A 25,665-nucleotide genomic window follows, 5' to 3' on the forward strand; every position below is an offset into this window, starting at 1 on the left:
GGTCTTCCCATTTTCGTGTCTTACTTGCTAAACCTCAGAAAGTTAAAAGAAGGCATATCTCATAAATAGTATACATGAAAAATAGTAAATATGGTGGTGGTGGTAGTATGCCGTGGAATCAGTTCTGACTCACTGTGAGGCTGTAAATCTTTGCGGAAGCAAAAAGCCTCATCTTTCTCCTACAGAACAACTGGTAGTTTTGAACTGCCGACCTTGAGGTTAGCAGTCTGACCCATAATCACTATGCTACCAAAGATCCTTACTAAATGCGGCAGTATTTATATTTATATAATCAGATCTTAAGCTTTGGGTTTATCTTTCTGGTTCTTTATGTATAACTCTTATCTCCTCTCTTCTGTTGTGCCCTGCTTATGGGTGTTAGTGAGTTTTCACCTTTGCAATGGCAAGGGATAGTAATGATTATACAACTTATGACATATTTGACTTATGACAAATGACACTTAGGACAGTCCGTTTTCTTTTTTGGACTGCAAGGTGGGTTTGAACTGCAAGGTCAGTAGTTTTAGCTCACCAACTACTCCTTGGAAACCTTTATAGGGTTGCTATGAATCAGAACCAACTCGACAGCACTTAACAATAACAACATTGTTGATAACATGCACTAAAAACAGTGCTATAGTGTGTAATTTGCTGGTGTTATCATTTTCTGTAAGTGTACATGCAATGTCTCCAACACCCGAAGACAAAGGTTGATTTATAAAGATACCATCTACCTCAGAACTGACTTTTGACAGACTCATTGGGACAGAACCTTACCGTAAGTTGCAGAACAATCGACACAGGATGAAGCATTAAAACCCTTGGCCCCCTACTATGAGCTGCTTTGGGGGAAAGAACCCACCTCTCCGGCCTGCTCTCGGACTGAGTCCTCGCAGAATCCATGGACACAGCGCACCTTAGATCCCCCTTCACAGTCATTGTATTTGGAAGCACACTGGGGTCCATATGTATCAGGTGAGCAGCTACAACTGTTGGTCACATAATTAGACAATGTCAGAACTTGGGCTGCTGTTTAGCATCAATACACAAACTAATTCAGATTGCAAACCAGCAATGTCACATACATCAGCAATGTAGATCTACAGGCTGGAGTCTTGGAAGACAATCATTTTGCTGTGCTTCATGTTGTGAAGTAAATATGCTATCTTTTCAGATGCAGGATACCTCAGAGATATTTTGGGTTTGGTTTCGGATCACCTCAGTAGTGAGTATCTCAATAAAGTAAGTCACACGGAGCTTTTTTATTTCCCAATGCATATAAAAGTTATGCTTACATGCTACTGCTATTTATTAAGTGTGCAATAGCAATATGAAAGAGTCTAAAACATTCTGAGAATTACTGACATGTGACACACAGACGCAAAGTGAACGCACGATATTGGAAAATAAGTACCGACAGACTTGCTCAAGGAAGGATTGCCATAAACCCCTTTATGAGGTCTTAAGTGAACTTTTAAAAGTGATGGCATTAGATCAGGGAGGTAAAAAGTGATCAGCAATGACATTCATTGTTCATCTAACTGAAACCTTGAGTCATCACAGGAGACTTAAGACTATAGTGATAAATTCCCAAATGCCCTCTAGAATTGTATATCTCACAAACACATTTAAATTTGATTTCAGATTAATGAATGTTCTTTTTCATGTCCCATGCAATACACAGCTTAATACATAATTATGAAAAATCTGTTTTATTACTAAATTACATCTCTCAGCCTCCTCATTAAGACATTGTCAAGGTTCCGTCTCATTAAGATAATGTCATAAATGAATGCAAATAAATTATTAAACTTAAGGAGAAATTTAATTATTCATCCGTAAGCTATTTCTCTTCCTCTCTTTCTCTTTTCACATTCACTCTCATATTCTGTTCCCTTTCCTCTTCTTCCCCCTACACCTCACCTCAATCAGGAATATTCTTTCAGATAATTTAATTAGACCCTTGGAGGCTATATAACTTCACTCTTTCTCTTTTCACATTCACTCTCACATTCTGTTCCCTTTCCTCTAGCACCGCCCAGCAAGACAACAAGGAACATTCTTTCAGATAATTTAATTAGACCCTTGGAGGCTATAGAATGTTAGAGCATTTCAAATACATATTTGAGGATATGACTCAGGTGGCTTCATTGCTTCAAGTTCCTTCACATAGGTAGGATAACTCAAAACAACCACTATTTTCATATTGAGATCCAAAGACAGTCTTCTGCAGGAAGTGCTCAGGTAATTGTGTTTATCTTATCACTAATCACTTTACTATTGGAAAATGACTTCAGATTTCAATGGAGATTCTGGCTTAAGGATCTGCTGTAGTCAAATTCTCTTTTTATCTCTCTTTCTTCTCCCTTGCTATTGCCACTCAGAGATAAGTAGACTTTAATCTTACACTATCGGGCAGTGTTTCCTTCTGCTGTGCATAAGGTCGCTATGAGTCGGTACCAACTCGCTGGATGGCACCTAACAACAACAACAATCCTCTAAACAGTTACAAGGTACACTTCTTTTATTTTACATAATATGAGAAGAGGAAGGGAGAAAGGAAGTCAAGAATATGATAGGTTTCCTAGCAATAATCCTCAAAGATAAATATTATAAGTCCCATTTTTTCAGAGCACACTCATATTACTCAAGGCCACACAATTAAAAGTTATCAGTAGAGTAATTAAAACCCAGGTCTCTGTTGCCCCTTTTGTTTTTCCACTTGCACTCCTGCTCTGAATGGTAGAATTATTATGAAGACTGAGGAGGTGGTTTTTTTTTTTTAGCATGACAGCACTTGCATGCAAAATATATTCTCAAGGGGTCTTCTTGATAGGCCCTTTTTAAATAAAAACATAATTCATTATGTATTGTTCCAAATGAAAATAAAATTTATGTTTTATTCTTAAAAATTAAGTGTTTTTTATTAGTTACCAATTTAACAGAAGCCAAAGAGACTTTCTATTGCTGGTCTGGTTCTAGCAAAACAAAGTAGGGCTTTTAAGTCTCCAAAACACTGCAAGTGCATTTGGCAATTGAGAATAGGTCAAACAGACTTCCATAGTCATAGTTTAACTTGTTGCAGTCCAGGGTTCAATATTAGTATAACTGACATATTGGAAGAGGTAAGACTTAATAACTAACCACCACCGAGCTAAAACCAGATTATACTCATCCTTTAAACTCTGCATGTTTTAAAATCCACCAGAGATAAGAACAGAAATAAATAACATAAAATAAAATACAAATAGTTGTTAATGGTCTGTCATAAATCAGTTCTATCTTAAATTGAATGGTGATGGCTGTGTGCCGTGGAGTCGGTTTCGATTCATAGCGACCCTGTACAGGGTTTCCGAGGCTGTAAATCTTTACAGGAGCAGAAAGCCCCATCTTTTTCCCACGGAACAGCTGGTAGTTTCGAACTGCTGACATTGCAGTTCGCAGCCCAATTTGTAACCACTATGCTACCAGAGCTCGTTTAAATTGAATAGCTCATACCTTCTTTTTTCTTCACTAATAATAAGTCCTGGTGTGGCGCTGTAGGCTAATGCATCAGACTGCAAAGTCGTGTGAACCGCAAGGTCAGTGGTTCAAGCTCACCAGCCACTCCTTGGAAACCTTATACAGCATCGTTATGGGTTGGAACCTACTCAATGGCACTTAACAACAACAACAACAAATATTACCTTTAATTATCAGTAGCTTTGGTAGAATAGTGGTTATGAATCAGCTGCAAACCTTAAGGTCAGTAGTTCGAAACTACCAGCTGTTCCGCAGGAGAAAGATGAGGCTTTCTGCTCCTGTAAAGATTTATAGCCTCAGACCCCTGTACCGGGTCACTATGAGTCAGAACCGACTCCATGGCACACAACCACCACTATCTTACAAAATTAAGGAGCCCTGGTGGTGGGGTAGTTTACACAATGGGTTGCTAACCACAGGTCAGCAGTTTGAACCCACCAGCTACTCCGTGGAAGAAAGATGAGGTGATGGGCTTCCATAAATGATTTACAGTCTCGGAACCCTAAAGGGCAGTTCGACTCTGTCTTATGGGGTCACTATGAGCCAGAATCGACTTGATGGCAGTGGGTTTTGGGGATTTCTTATATAGCGGGCAGTTCTCTGATGAGTAAATCATAAAGTTCAACCACTTACTAGTGAACCTCTGAGAATGTACATCAGCAAATCACAAGCTACATTGTATATAACACATATTACTAACAATGAGGTTATTGTTAAGTGCCCTTAGTGATTCTTAGCAACCCTCTATAGGGTTTCTGAGGGGCAACTGGTGGGATTGAACTGCTAACCCTATGGTTAGCAGTCCAGTGCTTATCCTACAGTGCCACAACAGAACACAAATACGAAAGAAAGAACAACGAAAAGTGTGGTTCCTTGTAACTCACATATGTGGTAAGTCAGGGACTTTTTATTAAGTGCTGTTGAGTCATTTTTGACTCATGTTATTATTGTTGTTAATGCCATCAAGTCGATTCCGAGCCATAGCAATCCTGTATAATAGGGTTTCCAAGGAGCGGCTGGGGAGTCTGAACTGCTGACCTTGCAATTCAAACCAACTTTGCAGTCCAATGCATTAAACCACAGCACCACATCTCATAGAAACCCTTTATAGGTTTCCAAGCAGCCACTGATGAGTTTGAACTGCCGACCTCAGGCTACCAGTACTCAGGTTAACCTGCAGCACTACACTTATCTATATACTAATCACTGGGTTCCTGGAAGGAAAACAAAAAATTAAAACTCCCCTTCTTTTTTTCCTAAAAACCTTAGATCTGTGCTGTAAGTACACAGGTCCCATGAGATGTCTTACAACCAAAGTAAGCAGGACAACAATAAGAATTTAGTCCTCAGAGCAGCATAGGAGAACTATTCATTCTGCTAGTTCTCTGACACAATCAGAGACAAGAAAGAGTCAGTGGCAACATAAAATAACTTTTCTTGCTCTGCTTTCATTACTCTGAAAGAAAAAAAAATTCATCAGAAATTTCTTATGAAGACTTCTGAAGGCTTCCAAATAGTATTTGCATAGATAGTGCTTTTAACTTTTCAGATATCTTTACAATTATGAAATATAATCCTATTAAAATAAAGACTTTCATCTCCCTGGTCTTCCCATAAGTAGATGGTACAAAAGTGTTCAAACCAAACCCAAACCAAACCTGCTGCTGCAGACTTGATTCTGAATTACAGTGACCCATAGGATAGCACAGAGCTTCTCCTTAGGGTTTCTGAGTCTGTACATCTTTATAGAAGCAGACAGCTTGATCTGTCTACTGCAAAGCTTCTGGTGGGTTTGAACCACCAACCTTGTGGTTAGCAGCCCAATGCATAATCCACACCATCAGGTCTCCTTAGAGAGTTAAAGGAGGCCCAAATTCAAAGTAAACTGCTCATTATGACAGTATTTCTATGAGTCCAGATTATTCAAGTGGCTCAAATCTCCCTTTAGCAGATGTCTGTTGAGGTTCTTAAAAGTATTTCTAGGCTCAGGGAAGTTACTGATTAACAAGGATTTGACCTCACATTATTAATAGAATCCAAGAAAGTATCTAAATGTTCACTCTTTGATAATACACAGATTTCACAGTGCATGAATTTAATCTTATGCTCAAATACATTTTTCTATCTTCTTCCATTAATTTAAAAACTCCCCCTTTACCACATATTCAAATTAGGGTACTGAGGCATAGATAATCAACTGGGATTCACAAAACTTCATAAACTATTCCCATTCCAAGATGGGAAACTTGAATTCAAATGCTCCATTCATGAATGTCCTCCAATAAATCTTTAAAGGGTAGAGTAGAAAATCAAAATTAAAATTATTTCTAGAATCGGCACAAGTCTGAAGCTTTCCTTTTATAAGAAAGGGAGCCCTGGTGGTACCATAATTAAGCACTTGACAGCTAACCAAAAAGTCAGCAGTTCAAACCCACAATGGGAGAAAGATGTCAGTCTGCTTCTGTAAAGATTTACAAACTTGTTAACTCTATGGGACAGTTCTACCCTAACCTATAGGGTCACTGTGAGTTAGAATCAACTCACACCATACACAACAACAATACAAGAAAGAATTCAGTATTGCCATCACAAAGTTGAATCTGTCCTGTAGTCATCTCCCAATCTCCATCTTCATCTCCAATGAAATGTTGCTGCTTGTTTTCCTCTCTTGCTCAGGAGTGCCTGGATGGCACAAATTGTTAAGTGCTAGGCTACTAACTGAAAGATTGGCAGTTTGAACCCATTCTGAGGCACCTCACATGAAAGTCCTGGTGAAAATCCTGTGCAATGCAGTTCTACTCTGATATAGACATGGGACCATTATTCCTCAGAATCTCTTGAAAGCAATTGTGTGTGTGTTTGTGTTTAAATTTTCTATTGTTCTTTCTCTCTTGTTATCTGACATACAGGAGGGTGTTCAAAAAAGTACATAGAAAAATCCTCTTATCTTTTAATTCCATTTTTCCACTAATATTTCAAAGGCCCCTTGTATAGATACATAGTTCCTAGAACTGGTGTGACACTGTAGGATAAACACTGGACTGAACTCTACACAAAGTCACTATTAATCAGAACTGACTCAGTTAACAACCACAACAGAGACTGGAAAGGCCAGAAAATATAAGATCTAGAAGCCAGACGTATTGCCACTGATAGCTCCAAGTAATAATTCTTGTGCATAAATATATATAGCATAACTTTGCTTTCTTAAAATTTCAGTCTTAGAAACACAAAGTCCTGTCTGTCGCTGGATACAAAAGGAATGATTTGTTATGTGGATAAAGACAACTCTAGCTCACCCACATGCAGCAAATTATGGGGGTTATGTTGGATTTTTGGTTGTTTTTTTGTTTTGTTTTGTTTTTTCCAGTTTACATGGGGCAAATAATGTGCTAGAGAAAAAAACAGAAAAGAAGAGAAACAATAAAATTTTAGGTTGGGGTATGAAACATCTTTGTTATGTTGTTGAGTTACAAGAACCCATGTGGGTTCAAGGCTGAAGGGGCCTAAATACTGTACTAATTAAGAAAAACCAAGAGTGAAACAGAAGTGAGATCTAATCTCTACAATAGTCCTAGAGTCTTGGAAGGTCCAAAATAAGAGATTAAGAGCCAGGGCATTTTACCACTACCAGCTGCTCCGCGGGAGAAAGATGAGGCTTTCTGCTCCCGTAAAGATTTACAGCCTTGGAAACCCTGTTCAGGGTCGCTATGGGTCAGATACGACTCGACGGCACTTAACAACAACAACAAATCTTCAAGTAGTAATCTTTATTGATAAATATCCATAAACAGGAATCAGGAGATAATGCTTTCAGGGGAATCAAAGATTAGGACTACATTCTAGACCCAGCCCAAACCAGAATATTTTAAAAATAAAAGAAAGAGGTGTTATTTACATGAAAAAGTTCTGAAATCTATAGCCTCTTTGATAACATAAAATTTGAGGTAACAAAAGGAGGGGAGTCGCTAATTCTTCAGTCCAGGAGCTGAGATGCCTGGAACCATCAAGGGAGAAAAGTGAAGTGCAAGAGACCATGTCTAGAGAGGCAGTAACACTAGGGATGGAGGCAGAGGCAATGACCTGAACAGAAGGAGCGGCTGGGGACTCTGGACTCAGGGAGGGAGAGGGGTTGTATGCTGGCGGCCTGGGAGTAGGAGTGTGGGGTGTACCCTTTGGTTGTTTAATGATGCATGCAGGGGATTGTGATCATTACAATGAAACAAAATAGAATAGGATGAATGTAAAGATAATGTTCACCCATGTAAACTAACACATAATTCACGATAAAAACTTTAAAAAAAAGTACATTTGAGACATAGCTGGTTAATTTTAGTTTTGCACACAGTTTAAACTCAAAGACATACCTACCAGAATTGAATAATATAAAATTATAACCTGGAGTGAGTAAAAATTTTCAGATTAGATCAAGAGAATAAAAAAAGAACAATAAATATGAAAAAAGAAAAAAATATGAAGAAAAGATTGTGACTGATTTAGTGTGTTGGCAGGTGATGGGAAAAAAGAAAATTACTACACTCACTCTTTCTGGAGAAAATAGAATGGACTAATATTGTTGCAAGGAAATTGAAGAACAAGATAGGAGAGACAATAGTGAGCAAATAATTCTTCTTTGATCTACTGAAATGATTCCCCAGAGTAGTTAAAGAATTTATTCATGTCATTAAAAAAAAATCAATATCGCAATCTTTTAATGGAGTCCTGATGTGACACTGTAGAATAAGCACTGGACTGCTAACTGCAAGGTCAGTGGTTCATACCCACCAGTCACTTCTCGGAAACCCTATACAGGGTCATTATGAGTTGGAACCCACACAACAGCACTTAACAACAACAATAACAACAGTCTCTTAATAATCATAGATATAGAAGATCAGTCAAAAATGTGGAAAGAACTTTTTTTTAAAGTGATTTTAAGGAGCCATACAATAGTAAGTTTGACATGGATCTACCATAAAAGTTTAGACTTGATTATTAAAAAGATAATTTGTGAACTAGCTCTGGAGGTATAGTGGATTACAAGATGGGCTGCTAACCACAGGGTCAGCAGTTTGAATCTACCAGTTGCTCTGCAGGAGAAAGATGAGACTTTGTGCTCCTGAAAAGATTTACAACATCAGAATCCCATACAGGGTCACTATGAGTCAGAACTGACTTGATGGTACACAACCACCACCACCAATGAAGTCTGGGTATGGCACTACATCACTAGATGGCTAACTGTAAGGCAAGCAGCTCAAACCCACCAGCTGCTTCTCAGAAACTCTATACAGGTTCCCTATGGGTCGGAACTAACTCGACAGCACTTAACAACAATTCCTGGAATAGGATGGAATCACAAAGCCATTTGATGACGAACTCAATCTAAGACATCAGAGGAGGTTTCCTGATGATGACAAGACTTGAGTCCAGCAGGCGAATGTGGGCAAGTCATTTGGACAAAGTAGATCAGAAGGAAAGGTATGAGCTGCATAATGATTATGATATGGAGTCTTGCAGTTAATGGAAATGCAATGAGGGTTAACTGAGGAGCGCCTCAGTTCAATCTTTAACCTTGACATGGTGATCATTTTACATGGAGCTTGGATGAAACTATCCGTACTAATAGCATGGTTGTTGTTAGCTGCCATCAAGTCAATTCCAACTCATGGTGACCCTGTGTGTCCAGAGTAGAATGTCCCGATTGGATTTTTAGGGCTGCAGGACCTGTTTTCCAAGGCACCTCTTACTGTTGTTGTTTAAGCGCTGCTGACGTCATTTCCGACTCACAGCAACCCTGTATTGGGTTTCCAAGGAGTGGCTGGTAAAGCTTGAACTGCCAACCTTGCAGTTCCAACCAACCTTACAGTCCAGTACATTAACCCACAGCACCACACCAGGACTCCAAGGAACCTCTGGGTAGGCTGAAATCACCAGTTTTATTTTACTTGTAGTGGAGCACTTAAGTGTTTATGCCACCCAGGAATTGCCTTATTAGATTGCTAATATAGGGAATGAGTACAAGAGCAGTGCATTGGTATGGTGGGGTGTCTTTTGTCTACTTAAACTCTTTAATGGCTGTGTCGTAAGGTCAGTTTGAACCACAAACTTGATGGTTCAGACTCACCGTGTGCTTCTCGGAAACCCTGTACAGTGTCACTGTTAGATCAAGTGGATGGCACTTAACAATAACAGCAACTCTTCCATTTGATCCATGAAACCCTGTATGGTCTGACCCTTGCAGCATCTTGCCCCATGTTCCTCTTACTCTGCATTCCAGCCAGAGCAGCTCCAGGGCAGAAGAGATGGGATTGTTTCACTAAGTGAGAGATAACTTTTCTTCATTCAAGTAAATGGCTATGTATATGTTAAATAAGAACTACATTTTCCATGGGTACCTATTTTCATTGATAATAAAGCTATTACAGAGTGCTGTGGCTCTGTAGGATAAACACTGGACTGTGAACCACAGTGTCAGTGGCTTGAGCTCACCAGCTGATTAATGGGGTAAAAAATGAGGCTTTCTGCTCCCACAAAGATTGATAACCTCAGAAATCCTATACACGATGGCACTTAACAACAACCAAAGAGATACCAATTTTGGATACTATTAACTATATGGAATGTTTGAATTCTTCCAAAACACTCCTGATTTTAAATTAAAAAGAAAGTAAAAGAAAGCTTACCTGTAACTCCCCACTGTATTTGTACATGTGCCTCCGTTCTGGCAGCTCAAGGGTGTTCCGGAATAAATCTCACATTCATTAACGTCAACTGAGCAGAGAGGACCCTGTGTTCATACAAAGACTAAAATCAACAGGTAGGAGTCACTAAGGCACCTGGGGGCCAAAATATCCATGCGACATGTTTTAGGATTTGCAGGCTGTCAGTGATAGGTATTCAGTAAAGTCAAATACTTATCTGAATCTCCTATTATTCTTCCTGAGGAACTTAGATTGCCTAAATAGAGCCAAAGAGGTTTTCAAAAAAATCACACCAGTTACCAGAGGCGAATCCTTATGCAAATGAATCTTCACTTTACTGTAGTGCTAAGTCAGAGAATACTTAACAAATTAAAAGAAAATGTGCTTGTTGGGCAAGAAAATCTACATAACAATATCAAGATTTGTTTAGCAGTTTCCAATGCTGATTTATTTAAATTGATACTAGCAAAAAGATCATGCCCTTCCCTGAGTTTATCCAATAATATAAACCCCTTCTTAAGAAGGCTTCAAGTTTAGTGGGTTATATAATCAGCCTTGCTATTGTTTGGGTTTGGCATACAGGGTGTAATTAAATTTGATTAGGGAGGCCACAGAATCCGAAAAACTTCAGATGGAGAATTAAATATGTCCGAATGACTCCAAGGAAATCACAGCTGCTGAATCTTCGTCATTTTTAGCCCAAGACCCAGTGACTCACCTTCCACTGTGATGGGCATATACAAAAAAAGGAATCGTGCAGGTTGAGGCAGGTTCCACCGTTTTGGCAGGGATTGCTGCTGCACACTCTTTTGTCAACTGTCTAAAACAAAGACAGGACCAGAACCGTTGTAAGACAATTGTACCTACAGTCAGTAGCAGTTAAAAGCATCTTCAGGTGCAGATGCTTATGAAGATTACATTCTACTCCTAGAAAATCAGAGGTCTTCCTCCAAACTTTAAAGCAATAATTTTATATTCTTCAAATCAGCTCTCGGGGTGAAAATAAAAAGTGTTTCAAACTGTTGCTGTTGCTAGTTTCCATTGAACCCTCAGTCTTAAATTTTTTAGGGGGATATTTGAGTGGAAGAAAATGAGCAAGGAAATAAGATATGTGGAGTCTTAAAACATGACCAGTTCCAACTCATGGCAGACCCTTGAGGGCACAATAGACCTGCTCCCTATAGCTTACAAGGCTCTGACCTATTGGAAGCAGATCACTTGGCCTGTTTCCTAAGGCGCCTCTGGATGAGTTTGCACCACCAACCTTTACACTGATAGTCAAGTGCTTGGTGGTCATGGTGGTGAGCTATGGAGTTGGTTCTGATTCATAGCGACCCCACATAAGGTTTCCAAGGCTAAATCCTTATAGGAGCAGAAAGCCTCATCTTTCTCCCATGGAATAGCTGGTAGTTTCGAACTGCTAACCTTGAGGTTAGCAACCCAACTCATAACCATGACGCTATCAGAACCCCTTAGTCAAGTGCTTAACAAATGTTTATCTATTTGGGTCAGGGGAAAAGATTCTCATTCTACTCTTTGGGAAAAAAATTGTTTTTTCAACTAAGAAGTATACATTAATGGATCAGAGTAAAGGTTTCAGGTACAGGGATAATAAAAGTTGTTCTTATTTCTCAAAGTAAAAAAAATGAAATTCCAGTTCTCTTCTCTACTATGCTTATCTTTGTTACCTCCGGATAAGCATTTAAAATTGTATCATATTTCACACCTACCCCTCCTCTTATAAGTTAACATGACTGAACGCTTTTCACTCCAAGTTCCTTTGTTTGAAATGTGGGGGTTTTGATAAACTCCCTACTCTGGGCTCACATGACTGCTTTCAGATCAGTCACACACAGAACTGCCTTTGTCTACACAGGCTGAAGAATCTAACCATCTGTCTACTACCAGTTCTAATCTTGTAAGATTTTAATGCCTCTGGGAGCAGAAAACGTTCCTTTAGAGAGCACAACTGATTATGTATGTATTCTATTCAGTTTGCCTAATCATAGTCTAACTCTGTTTTTAAGGGTTTTTTCATTGTAAAAACATTACTTATATGTTTACAATATTTAGCAAAAATTGAGTTCACAAAGAAATCTAGTCTGTTCCTTTGGTTTAAAAAAAACTACAAATCAGAGGACAATCAACTGAAACCCAACACCACTGACTGAAAAACCAATCCTTTCTCTACTGTGTGATAGTGTCATCTTTGTCATAATTCAGGTGACCATACATGCAATGGCCTGTTTATGGATTCCTTTTTTTAATGTTTTATTGTGAATTATGTGATAGTTTACATGGGAGAACATTAGTTTTACATTCATCCTATTGTATATCATTTCATTTCATTGCCATGGTTACAATCCCCTCCATGCATCATCAAACAACCCTGCAGCCCCCCCCCACACACACCCCGCCCCACTGCTTCTCTGGTTAGGTAGGGTCCCTTCTCTCTGCTCTTCTCCCTTGATGGTCCTTGGGACCATCTCCGATCCTAGACTGTAAAGTTAATCACTCCCCTCCTTGCTATAAAACGTCTACCTTTACATTTCCAACCCTCACAATTAGTCCTGATAACAATTATTCACTATTGTATCACAGGAGACCTATCTGCATTTCCTTTCATCAGCTCCACCTAGACAGATTGGTTACCACTCAGTGGAGATTCTACCTTCCTCCACTTCTCTGGATCTAGGTTCCCTATAGATTCCTTTTTTGTTCCAATATTCTGTTTGTCTATCTTTGTATCCACACCACAATTAAGAACTTTTGTTAACTATTAGGGAAGTTAACCAAATATTCATTTAAATTTGTTGCTGCTATGCTGTATAAAACAGTGAGGAGAAAGACATTAGGGATTGTGGATCTCCGAGTACACTTGTTCAATCCAAAGGCATAAAACTTTCACATTCAAAAACAATTTTAAACTCTTTCTGGGAGTTTAAAATTCTGGGGAAAGGAAACAATCCATGGGCTACTCTTGGTCATGGCCTCCAGTTCTTGACCTGTGGCAGAAATAATCAAACACTTCCGGAGATTAAAAATTCTAGTTCTGTGTCTTGCTCCCCAGATTTTATTTCTTGCTCATTTTCTTTCACTCAGCTACTCTCCCAAAATTTTGAAGGCTGAAAGGGTAATTTATTACCAAAGTTAAGAAAAGGAAATCATGAACTTGTTTACCAAATTTAAAACATCGAAAGTGGAGGACAACATTTAAAGTATAATCAAAACAGATTAAGATTCTTAGAGCAAGGGTTCTTAACTTCAATTCACTGGACTTTCATTTGGAATTTTAAATATGGGGATGTTCTGTTCATTTCTGTGAGAGGAAGATCTCGGTTTCCATGAAAGACTTAAAAGAGGGTCTCTACCTAGAAAAGGGGTATTGAGCCTAAAATTAGATAGATTTAATTTATAGCATGGAGTCCTGGTGTGGCACTGCAGGTATGCACTGGACTGCAAAGGTGATTTGAACTGCATGGTGGGTGGTTCAAAATCATTAGCTGCTTCTTGGAAACCCTATACATAGTCACTATGAGTCAGAGTCAACTTAACAGCACTTAACAACAGCGATTTATAGCATGCAATAAAATTATGGAGCATTTGCTCTAAGAAAATATTCAAATTTAATTATTAGTAAATGTTTTTAGGAATTTTGAAATATTTTGTTACGCCCCTGGCCTCTGAGTTTAGTGTTTCAGCAGAAGCATAGCCTTTCAAAACTTACACCTGATGCCACAATCAGCACATTGAGCATGGACACTAGCTGGCCTTACCAGAGCCCACTGTAACACAGTTAAAGGGTCACATTGTAAGCAGAGACGCATATGGACTGCCAACCTCAAGGTCAAGAGACCTTGGGCTGGTCGCTTCATTACTTTGAGAATCAGTTTCATCATCTATATCCTGTATTATGATGAGAATTAAATCATGGAGGAAAGCAATCAAAGTTCTTATTGTTGATTATCCATCCATCCATCCATCCATCCATCCATCCATCCATCCATCCATCCTTTAAATAAGGTCTATCAGCCATTCCAATGTATTTTTAGTGAAATTTGTTAGGGGACTTACCTGCTGTAAGCTTTGAAATTTTCTCTCAAGATCCACAAGCTTGCAGTGGGGGGGAAGCATGAGTTAGTTAGTTCAAAGGCATTTCCTATATGACATTATAACATTGACAGATTTTCCTAACACCCTCTGCGAGTGACTCATGTTCTGCCTGTTCCTTCTTTTATTGCATTTCCCTCTCTACTCTTCTTCCCTCCAGGTTCCCCTTTCTTTTCACTCCCCTCCATATTATAGGTTTAACCAAGTGCTAATTTAAAAAAAGAAGTACAACCACTGATTAAACTGATTCTTTGCTTCTCTGAGAATTTTTATCAATGACTTCGGTGTATCCACTTTGCCAATGAGAAACTTGCAATGAAGGTTGGCGCCAAATCTACCTACACAAAAAGTCTTCACACAGCTTTTCCAATCCTCACCCCATTAGCAGTCTCACCCTTTCCAGTAGAGCAGTGTCATTTAACCAAAAAGTCCATAATTACAATACCACTTACATTTCTAAATAGGATACAAAGCTAGTTAGTATAGTCCCTGAAAAATGAGTAATCGCTTACAACAGTGAATTAAGACTAAGCCATTCCCTCTAATGATGCGAGTGTGACTTACCTTAGCGTTAAGCTGAAGGATTTGACTAGATATATTTTGAGGCACTGTACCCTTTTTTAAATCTATAATATCATCTTTGTTTCTCTGGATCTAATTTTGAAAAAAGGAAAGGAAAATGCTGGTGAAAAAGAGCACATATTATAGGAAAGGGGTTTAACAACAACATAAAAAAACCTCTAGTACTATTCTATTTTAAGCACTTAGATCTCATCTGTTATTATAAAAGTCAAAATACTACCATGTATAATACAAATCAGAAAAAAACAGCCATGACATAATTTGACTCAACACTTTTTAGTAGCAACGTAGCATGTATGATGTCTCCTATAACAGTTCAGGTTACTTGTTAAGAAGCCAGTCTTTGAGTCAGACTGTTTGGGTTATAAATCTTGGCTTAGCCATTTATTGGGTGTCCTTAGGCAAGTCATTTAACTGCTGCAGAGTTCTTTTTTCTCCCTTTTAAGGGGAATAATATGAAACTACCTCAAAGGGTCAAATGAAATCATGTTTGTAAAGTGGTTATCATGGTGCATGGCCTAAGCTCTAAATAATGCTTTTAAGTACTGAATTACTGAAAATATTAGGTACTAAAATATTAAATAACAATTTAATATTTAATTTAAAATTTTAAGTACTAAAACACTCTGGTAGCGTAGTGGTTACGAATCGGGCTGCGAACCATAAGATCAGCAGTTCGAAACTACCAGCTGCTCCGCGGGAGAAAGATGAGGCTTTCTACTCCCGTAAGGATTTACACCCTCGGAAACCCTGTACAGGGTCGCTATAGGTCGGAACCGACTCGAAGGCACTTAACAACAACAAAACACTGAAGTACTGGGATATTAAGTACTAAGGTACTGAAGACATTCAGTCAGGGATTTCTGGTGGCGCAGTGGTTAAGTGCTCAGCTGCTAACCAAAAGGTCAGCAGCAGTTGGAAGCCACCAACAACAGCTGGAACCCATCAGCGGCTCTATAAGAGAAAAGACCTCCCATCAAGATTGTTGTTGTTATGTGCTGTCGAGTTGGTTCCGACCCATAGAGACCCTCTAGAGGGTTTTCAAGGAGCAACTGGTAAGTTTGAACCACCAACCTTGCAGTTCAAACTGACTCTACAGTCTGGCGCATTAATCCACAACACCACACCAGGACTCCTTGATGTAATCCTATCAAGATGACAGCCTAGGAAACCCTAGGGATCAGTTCTAGTCTGCCCTGTAGAGTCACTATGCATCATAATTGGCTCACTGGCACCCAACAACAGTAAGGCAGGAGAACAACTAATCAGTTCCACTCTAGAACACACACAATAAACTGCACTGTGCACATCTACAAATTCCCCTGACAGAGAAATTCCAATTCTACTCTCTGTACCTTCTCTGGACTTGGGTACATGTCCCTGTACAATCAGCCACTTTCTACTAGGGTTAATTCCTCAACTCACCTTAAACCCTAGGTCACTGACCTTTAAAACTGACTAATCTCATCTCCACATTATAAAGTTCAAGATCCAGCTTCATATAGACCTCTTTAATCATGTCACATATGGTGGTATGAATTGATTTCATTTGTTACCTGATGTAAACATTCACTGAGGTCTTCATCATTTAACTTTATTTTTCCAAGGGATCCAGGTCTAAATTCGATGTTTTGGGCAGAACCAGTAAGAAACACTAAATTGCCGCTCTCAGTAGCAATCCGAGGTCTATATAATTTAAACACAAGAACGCATCAGTAATTAGCATAGATGTTTTTAAAACCTAAAATAAAGTTTCTCACTGAATAGCTAGAGAACTCAACTAAAGTCTCCCAGCTCACCTACCATTTTCTTCTCTGCAGTTTCTAGAGACACCTCCTACTAATTGCATATTTGACTTCCTTGCAAAATAATAAATATCTGTATAACAAGGTATTATAGGACTCCAAACATTTTTCCCTATTTACTTTTATAAAAACATTTTTGTTTTCCTCAAGAAAAATTACCTCTTTGCTTAACAATTTGTGAAACCTCATATTTAAGCTCTTGGATGCTAATGGAAATGTCAGCAGTTCGAACCCACCAGCCAGTAGCAGCTGACTTCCATGAAAATTATAGCTTTGGAAAGCCTATGAAGCAATTCTATTCTGTCCTACAAGGTCACTAGGACACAGAATCCATTCAACAGCAATAGCTTCATTACTGTTGTTGTTAGTCCATCACAGAAATGATATATATCTACTTACTGTTGGACATCAGTGTTTCTTTTGTGTCTCTGCAGCTCAGGTCCTCCAGTTTCACCATCTAACTCAGAAAATGTCAGAAAAATAACCAAACTCCAGAGAAACTGCGAGGGCATGTTCCTCACCAGCCAGCCCTCTTAGATTTTCTGGTCAGGAGGTGACTTCAACAGATTGTGTAGGAGATTGAAGAACAGCAAATCAGGCAAATGTACTTTGTCCTGTGGAGTATTCAGTAACTTTTCACTTCTTTATTTGTTCCAGAAGACTATTCCCCCTACCCCTCCAATTCCTCTGAGGAGTGTGAAAGATCTGAGATTTTCAATTCTCTTCAACTTGTGAGAGGTCAAAATCTACCTTTAAGTGATGTTCCATTTAATCATTATCTGTTTGACCTTTGAAATTAACAAGCTGCTTTAGAAACATGCACTAAGACAATGCTTGCTTAATATGTGGCCAGTTTATGGACCTTAGCTGCATCTTGATCTCTTTAATCTTGGAGGGAGCCAGCAGACAAATAATAAATTAAAACCAGTTAAGATGATGGGATGGCAAATTATCGCTAAAAAAAAAAAGTCTTAAGAAAACAAAAGGATACTTTTGTACCTAGACTCATTGGTTTCAAACACATAGAAAGATTCTGTGAAAAACGTTGAAGTGCCATTTGAAATTTCCCCCTTGAATAAATAAGCCTGTGCAGTTAGATATTGTGGGGAAATGTAATTTTTCCAAACAGGGCTGCAATTTTTCTAAAACTTCTAGGACTTAATTAAGGCATGGAAAAAAGAAGGAAGACTCCAGGGTTAGGATTTTGGATCTAACTCCCAACATCTCTGTATTCACTAGGGAAATGGGAGGCTGCGGAAGCATGCTGCAGGAGACTGAATTGAGAAAAATATTTTTTTAAAAAAAAGAAGAGGGATTTATTGACGTGGTAGAAGCAAGGAAGAGATAGATCTGTTTTATGCTATTGCCAAAATGAGTTAGTTTCCCTCCAAATTATTATTGGTCATTGGTACAGTTTGAGATCTTGATAGGCATTGTTTTAAACAATTTATATTGATTATATGTCATTTATATAGGTTTAAACAGATGAGGACATTGTTTCTTATCAATTAATTTTTGCTTAATTTCCATAATCTCTTTTAAATTTCCTTCTATTTAATTTACTCAAATTTAATTGTTTGTTTCAAATGAATTCTGATATGATGATAAATCAAAAAGCATTACTACAAAATCATAGAACCTTTATTAAACAACAACAAAAAAATCAAAATGTAAGCTATTGTTTCTCACCATCTCCTTCATCTAGATGTATACACTTCTTTATGAAGAGTGTTTTATCTCTCTAACCCTTCCCCAAAGAAAGTTGTGCTTTTTGATTTCTACCATGATAAAATGGCAGTTTTAGCATCCTCCAGGGTCACAAGCCATATTCCTTTGCAATGTTCTGAGTTTGGGAAATAAAAAGAAGTCTGAAGGGGCAAGATCAGGACTGTTGGGTGGATGGAATAAGATTTCCCAACAAAATACTTCTAGGACAGACTTTGCTAACTTCTAAAATTGAGTAGGTGCATTGTCATAGTAGAAAAAATTCCTCAGTACAACTTCTCTGGACTTTTCCTCACCAACTGAATTTTCAGTTTTCTTAAAACTACTCCATAATAATTCTCCATGATTGTCCTATGTCCTGTGGGAAAATCTATCAAGGTTGTTGTTGTTGTTAAGTGCTGTTGATTGATTCTGACTCAAAGCAACCCTGAATAGGTTTCTGAGGAGCGGCTGGTGAGTTTGAACCACAGACCTAGCAGTTCAAACCAGTCTTGCAGTCCAGTACTTATCCTACAGTGTCACACAGGACTACCCCTTTGGAATGCCAAAAAGCAGTTGCCATAATCTTCTGTTTTGCTCATCTTTGAGGTGTCTTCAACCTTACTTAAACTGCTTGAGTCATCTTAAAAATGTTGTTTTATGTGGGACAACATACCCCATAAATGTGTTGTAAAACTTCAATGATTTGAAAAGATGTCCACTTGAGTGTGGTAGAAATTTTGATATTAGCTCTGACCTCAAAATCATTCTTTTCAGCTCATAAGTGGCCACGTAAGGTGCATCAATTGTTCTCTCCCTGTCCAGAGGAAAGATGGGTGATAAAAATGGTAGACTTGGAAAAGATTTTCTATGGCCAACTGGAACACATGGTCATCATTCTGCATGACTCAAAGACAAGAAGAACTAACTACATGGAACCTGGCCACCACTACCAAATGCTCTGAAAGAGGTCACATTAGAAGGGCCTGGACAGGTAGAAGAAAATGTAGGACAAAACTCAAAATGATTAAAAATAACAAAAACAAAAGCAAGTTTACTGGTCAGATAGAGAATGGTAGAACCCTGAGAATTGCCCTCAGTCACCCTTCAGGTCTGGAACTGAGCTCACCCCTATGGCTAATTTTTCAGCCAAGCAACAGGAATATAGGGGGAGTAAAAACATACCTATGATACATACACCATTGAATGGTCAACCATTTGAAATCGAAGGCAGCATTTGCCTCAGGAAAAATTCAGAAGGGTTGGGAAAGAACTAAGAAACACAAGGAAAGTGAAATAACTGATGTTATAATGAGAGGATTGCAGTCATTGGGATAAAATGAAGTGTATGAATTGTTGAATATAAAACTAATGGTCTGCTCTGCAAACCTTCACTCAATTCACAATAAAAAGTTTAAAAACTCAGTTTTTCCCATGGCAAAAAAGTATCCTCTTTTTGAAGATACCCATTAATAAGACAAGAATAATACTGAGTGAACGTATCTAAAGCTACCCACTGACTGAACGATTTAAAATCAGGAAAGGTGTGTACCATGGTTGTATTTTATTTCACCATACTTATTCAGTCTGGATTCTGAGCAATATAGCCGTGATTAAGAGGCACAAGATAGAACTGCCCTCAAAGAACGTCAATTCTGGAGCAAGAAAAGGGCAGAAAATAAAAAAAAAAAAACTGTAAAAAATGAGTGAGCAGGGTAGTTTCAATAATGACCAAAGGTGAGGGGACTCTAAGAGATGATGTGATATAATAGAGTGACTGGGGAAGAGGAATCTAGTTACAGCAGATAGTCAGGAGAGTGTGTACAGACTAGGACTAGAAAGATCTTAACATAGATATCCACTCACAAAGATCTGGAAACCCCTGACTACTTCCACTCCAGGAATCTTTACTGTTCACTAACATTGTAGTACTTATGGGTTGATCATGAAATCTACTACCACATTCCACACTAGTTTATACTATTTCCCAGATGGACCACTAATGTTCTCCACTGATTCTGTGTTGGGAATATAGAAGCCACTTGAGGGTGATGTAAATTATAAATATCTAGATTGTAAAATTAGTTGCTGATGCACCCAAACATTACATGATCACATAGACTACTTTAAGAAAAACACAACTGAGTTTGAGGAACCACTCTACAAAAGCCCCCACTCTAAGAAAATCTCTAGTTAACTATCATTACACTGGTTAATATCCACATAGTTACAGAGGCTTCTTGAGGACAAAGGTGGTCATGTAACCTGATACTTCTCTGTGATATTCAAATATTCACTGTTCTATCTGACTGTTTTTAAAAGTGAAATTAACATAATACAAAATTAACTATTTCAAAGTGGTATTTATTACATTCACAACATTGCTCAATCTTTGTAATTTCAAACACTTCCATCTCCTGACCCTCACTCCCTGAAAACCACCAATCTCCTTTCTGTCTCTTTAGATGTATCTAATCTGGGTATTTTATATCAATGGAATTGCACAATGTGTGATCTTTTGTGCTATTTAATTCTTTCAAACCTTCAAAATTTCTCCCATGTAGTCGTTTTAATCTTATACTTTGACTCAACATATAGCTTGTGTGACTCACCCATATTATAGAGTTTATCATTAGTTCATTATTATTACTGAATAATTTCCCATTATATGGCTATTGCACAGTTAGATAAACATTGTTCCACTTTAGGACTAATATGAACAAAGCTGCTGCATTTGTAAACAGGCTTTTGTGCAGACATAAGTTTTCATTTCTACTGGAAACAGCATGGCATACTATTGCTGAGGCGTACGCTAAATATATGTTTAACTTCGTTAGGAACTGTCAAACTACTTTAAAAAAAAAAAATCCCTTAGTTATGTAGCCGCGTTCCACTAGTCCCTACCCTCAGCAACATTTGATATTTCAGTCTTTTTACTATTAGCCATTCTAATGAGTGTATGATGTACTGGTGTGGTGCTGTGGGATAATGCACTGGACCCCAAAGTCTTTGAATTGCAAGGTCAGCAGTTCAAACTCACCAGTCACTCCTCAGAAATACTATACAGGGTCACTATGATTCAGAACCGACATGACAGCACTTAACGACAACTATGGGTGTATAGGCATCAAGGTGTGGTGCTGTAGGATAAAGCGCTGGACTCAAATTTTGTTTGAACTACAAGGTCAGCAGTTCAAACTCACTAGCCACTCCTTGGAAACCCTATACAGGGCTATGAGTTGAAACTGACTCAATGGCATTTAACAACAAAATAGGGAACCCAGATGCTGTAATGTATTACATGTTGGGCTGTTAACTGAAAGTCAACAGTTCAAATCCACCAGACAGTCTGTGGAAGAAAGATGAAGCTTTATGCTCCCATAAAGATGTACAGCCTCGGAAACTCTATACAGGGTCTCCAGGAGTCAGAACCCACTCATGACACACAACAACAATGAGTATATATCTCATTGTGGTTTTATATCACCTTAATAACAAATGATGTTGGACATATTTTTATGTACACTTTTCATTTTATATCATCGTTGGTAAACTATTTAAATCTTTTGTCAGATTTTAAAATCCAGTTATCTTTGTTTTATTTTTTGTAATAAAAGAGTTCTTCTCTTATCCTGGATATAAGGCAACATATAATTAAGAACTACACTAAAGACATTGGGAAAAAAACAAGGCTCCAGGAATTGACAGAACACAAATTGAAATATTTCAACAAGCCAATGCACCACTGAAAATTCTCACTCATCTATGCCAAGAAATTTGGGAGACAGCTATCTGGCTAAATTGAAAGAGATCCATATTGGTGCCCAGTGAAATGCAGAAATCATCGGACAATATCACATGCAAGTAAAATTTTGCTGAAAATATTTAATAAATTGTTGCACAGTATATTCACAGGGAGCTGCCAGAAAGTCAAGCTGGATTCAGAAGAGAATGAGGAATGAGGGATGTCAGTTTAATCTTGGCTAAAAACAGGGAATACCAAGAAGATGTTTACATGTGCTTTATTGATTATTCAAAGGCATTCGACTGTGTGGATCATAAAAAATTATGAATAACATTGTGAAGAATCAGAATTCCAGAACACTTAATTGTGCTCATGTGGAACCTGTACATGGACCAAGAAGCAGTCATTGGATCAGAACAAGGGGATAGTGAATGGTTTTAAATCAGGAAAGTTGGGTGTCTGGGTTGCATTGGTTTACCATACTTATTCAATCTGTATGCTAAGCAAATAATTCAAGAAGTTAGATTACATGAAATAGGCATTAGGATTGGGGGAAGACTCATTAACATGCAATATGCACATGGTAAAACCGGGTTTGCTGAAAGCAAAGAGACTTAAAGCACATACTGATAAGGATCAAAGACTACAGATTTCAGTATGAGTTGCATCTCAATGCAAAACAATAATAAAATCCTTACACTGGACCAATAAACAGCATCACAATAAACAGAAAAAATAATTGAAGTTGCCGAAGATTTCATTTTGTTTGGCTACACAATCAATGCTCATGGAAGCACCAGTCAAGAAATCGAATGTCCTACTGCATTAGGAAAATCTGCCGCAAACGATCTCTTGGAAGTGTTAAACAGCAAAGAGTCACTTTGAGTACTAAGGTGTACCTAATTCAAGCCATGATATTTTCAATCTCTTCATATGCATGGGGGAGTCCTGGTGTTGCTGTAGGATGAGTATTGGACTGCTAACCAAAAGGTACACAGTTCAACAGCCACTCTTCAGAAATCCTATATAGGGTTATTATGAGTCAGAACTGACTGGACGACACTTAACCACGACGACAACATATTCATGGGAAAGCTGGACAGTGAATAAGAAAGACCAGAGAACAATCGATGCATTTGAATCATGTTGTTGACAAAGAATATTGATAGTACCATGAACTTTCCGAAGAACAAGCAAATCTATTTTGGAAGAAGTATGGCCAATTGCTCCATAGAAGTAAGGACAGAGAAATTTCTTTCTTATATTTTGGGCATCTTTTCAGGAAGGATCAGTCCTAGGAGAAGAACATCATTTTTCATCAAGTAGAGGGTCAGTGAAGAAAGAGGACGTTTCCTACAGGGATTCCCTCTTTCTCTTAACTTCTCATATATTTCATTGGTAGATTCCATTTCCTAACTCTCACTCTTACTTGTTCCTCCTCTTTCTGTCCACTGACTTAATCAGAGTCTCCCTGGTTGAGGATCTGTACATAAATGTGCTGAAACCATCCTATTAACTCTGGATCTGAGACTTCGTTCCACAGGGATTCTTGTTAGATGCAAACATGACCATGTTAATATCCTGCCTAAAATATCCCCATAATTCTTATTTCTAAAGAAAGTAAAATATAAGCAAATATTAGAGTGGCATTTCAAGTTTATTCTTCATCTGGTTTCCTGTCAACTTTTCAAATTTCATCTCCCACATACATAGAGTGCTCTAGCTATACTTGCAATGTAGTTCTTTTCTTACTTGGAAGGTTTTGAATATGCCAGTTTCTCTGCCTGAAACGTCCAATCCCAGTACTTTACATGAAGAACTCTTACTCTTTCTTGAAAAAAAAAAAAAAATTAAATGGGACGCATATATTGACCTTCCCAGAGTTAAATCATGTCCTCTTTTGGCCTCCTATAATGCTTTGTGTGCAACTTTTGTGTGTGCATCTTCCTTGTTATGACTTCTATGATCCCATCTTAACCAGAAATGCCCCTTGTGTGAAATTCTAGTATACTAGGATTTATTTCCATGAAACTTTGATGATCACAAGAATTTTTTTTGTGTGAATTATTGGGAATGATTTTAAAAGATGAAGGGGACTGAGAGTACAAAATAAAAATTAAAAAAAAAAAGAGAGAAGTGGATGGCATAGAAGCAAAAAGGTTGTTCAATAATATCTTGGGAAGGTTAAACAAAGGAGAAACAAAAGGTGATTCTGGTTTTTATAACTTCATTACCAGACTTCATCTCTCATACTTTGGACACATTATCAGGAGGGACCAGTCCCTGGAGAAGAACATCATACTTGCCAAAGTAGAGGGTCAGGGAAAAAGAGGAAGACCCCCAGTGAGATGGATTGGCACAGTGGCAGCAGCGATGGGCTCAACTGTAATGTAACGATTATGAGGTTGGCCCAGGACCGAGTGTATTTCCTTCTGTTGTGCATAAGGTAGCTATGAGTTGGTACTGACTTGAGGCACCTAACAACATATGGGTTAATATGCCAGACTGCAAAGCCATTTGAACTGCAAGGTTGGTGGTTCAAGCTCACCAGCTGCTCCTCGGAAGCCCTGTGTAGGGTCACTGTGGGTTAGAGTCAACTCAGTGGCACTTAACAACAACGACAACATAACTTCATTCTAGTCACTCTGTAAGGTGAGAAGGAGGGAAATGACGGAAGTGAGACTTCTGTAAAAAGAGCCGTAGAGCCAGAATGAAGCCCTGATAAGAAGAGACCATGAGGCAGAAATGGGAGCAGTAGCTAACAGGTTAAGAGTTTCTGATTAGAAATACATGGAACCTTTATGTGGGGAAACAGATACAACTCTATTTTCATACACCATGTGTAATATCTGCAGCAAAACAAAAACACATTTGTATGCATCTTGTTGAAAATGTGAGAGTCAAGTGAAAACCAAGAGTACAAGAGATACCAATGCAATTTAAGATGTATACATTTCCTCAATATTATAAGTGCTCTGACTTAATTCTATTTTAACAAATGCTAACAATGAGCATGAGGATTTACTTAGGTGTACTCCCACACTCAGAGTCCTACTGTGGCGCTGTGGGTTAGTGTGCCAGACTGCAAAGCCGTTTGAACTGCAAGGTCGGTGGTTCAAGATCATCAGCTGCTCCATGGAAACCCTATACAGGGTCTCTGTGGGTCAGAACCCACTCGAGGGCACTTAACAACAACAACAACAACAACTCGCGCACTCACCCAAGCCTGCAAACCCTCCCTGAACAAACTCTCCCTGTAGAGGGCTCAGTTGCTAACAACCCATTAAAAAAAGAAAGAAACTCAATCACCCTGCTTACTCAGCTCCACCTCCAGGAAGAGATTGCTTTCTTTGGGTTGGTTGTTTGCTCTTGAAGATTAGATTAGATTTAAATCTAATCTTGATCCACCTCCCTATATGATGTTTCCTGGGACCACAATGCCTGTTTCTCAGACAACAGTTATGTTTGCCTCATATCCTTACCTGAATATTGG

General features: G+C 38.4%; 1 protein-coding gene across 1 annotated transcript in view; it reads right to left on the minus strand.

Annotated features, from left to right (window-relative positions):
* CUBN (cubilin (intrinsic factor-cobalamin receptor)) overlaps nt 1-17,235 on the minus strand; it is a 384,343-nt gene extending 367,108 nt beyond the window's left edge. The window contains exons 1-7 of the mRNA XM_006872611.1: nt 17,123-17,235; nt 16,475-16,604; nt 14,901-14,990; nt 14,301-14,339; nt 10,945-11,046; nt 10,209-10,312; nt 863-989 (exon numbers count right to left, since the gene is read on the minus strand). Of these exons, the coding sequence (XP_006872673.1) occupies nt 863-989; nt 10,209-10,312; nt 10,945-11,046; nt 14,301-14,339; nt 14,901-14,990; nt 16,475-16,604; nt 17,123-17,235 (705 nt within the window). The remainder of the gene's footprint in view (nt 1-862; nt 990-10,208; nt 10,313-10,944; nt 11,047-14,300; nt 14,340-14,900; nt 14,991-16,474; nt 16,605-17,122) is intronic.
* Nucleotides 17,236-25,665: the final 8,430 nt, after the last annotated feature.

The sequence above is a fragment of the Chrysochloris asiatica genome, unplaced genomic scaffold, assembly GCF_000296735.1.
Source record: "Chrysochloris asiatica unplaced genomic scaffold, ChrAsi1.0 scaffold00206, whole genome shotgun sequence".
NCBI classification, from domain to species: Eukaryota; Metazoa; Chordata; class Mammalia; order Afrosoricida; family Chrysochloridae; genus Chrysochloris; species Chrysochloris asiatica.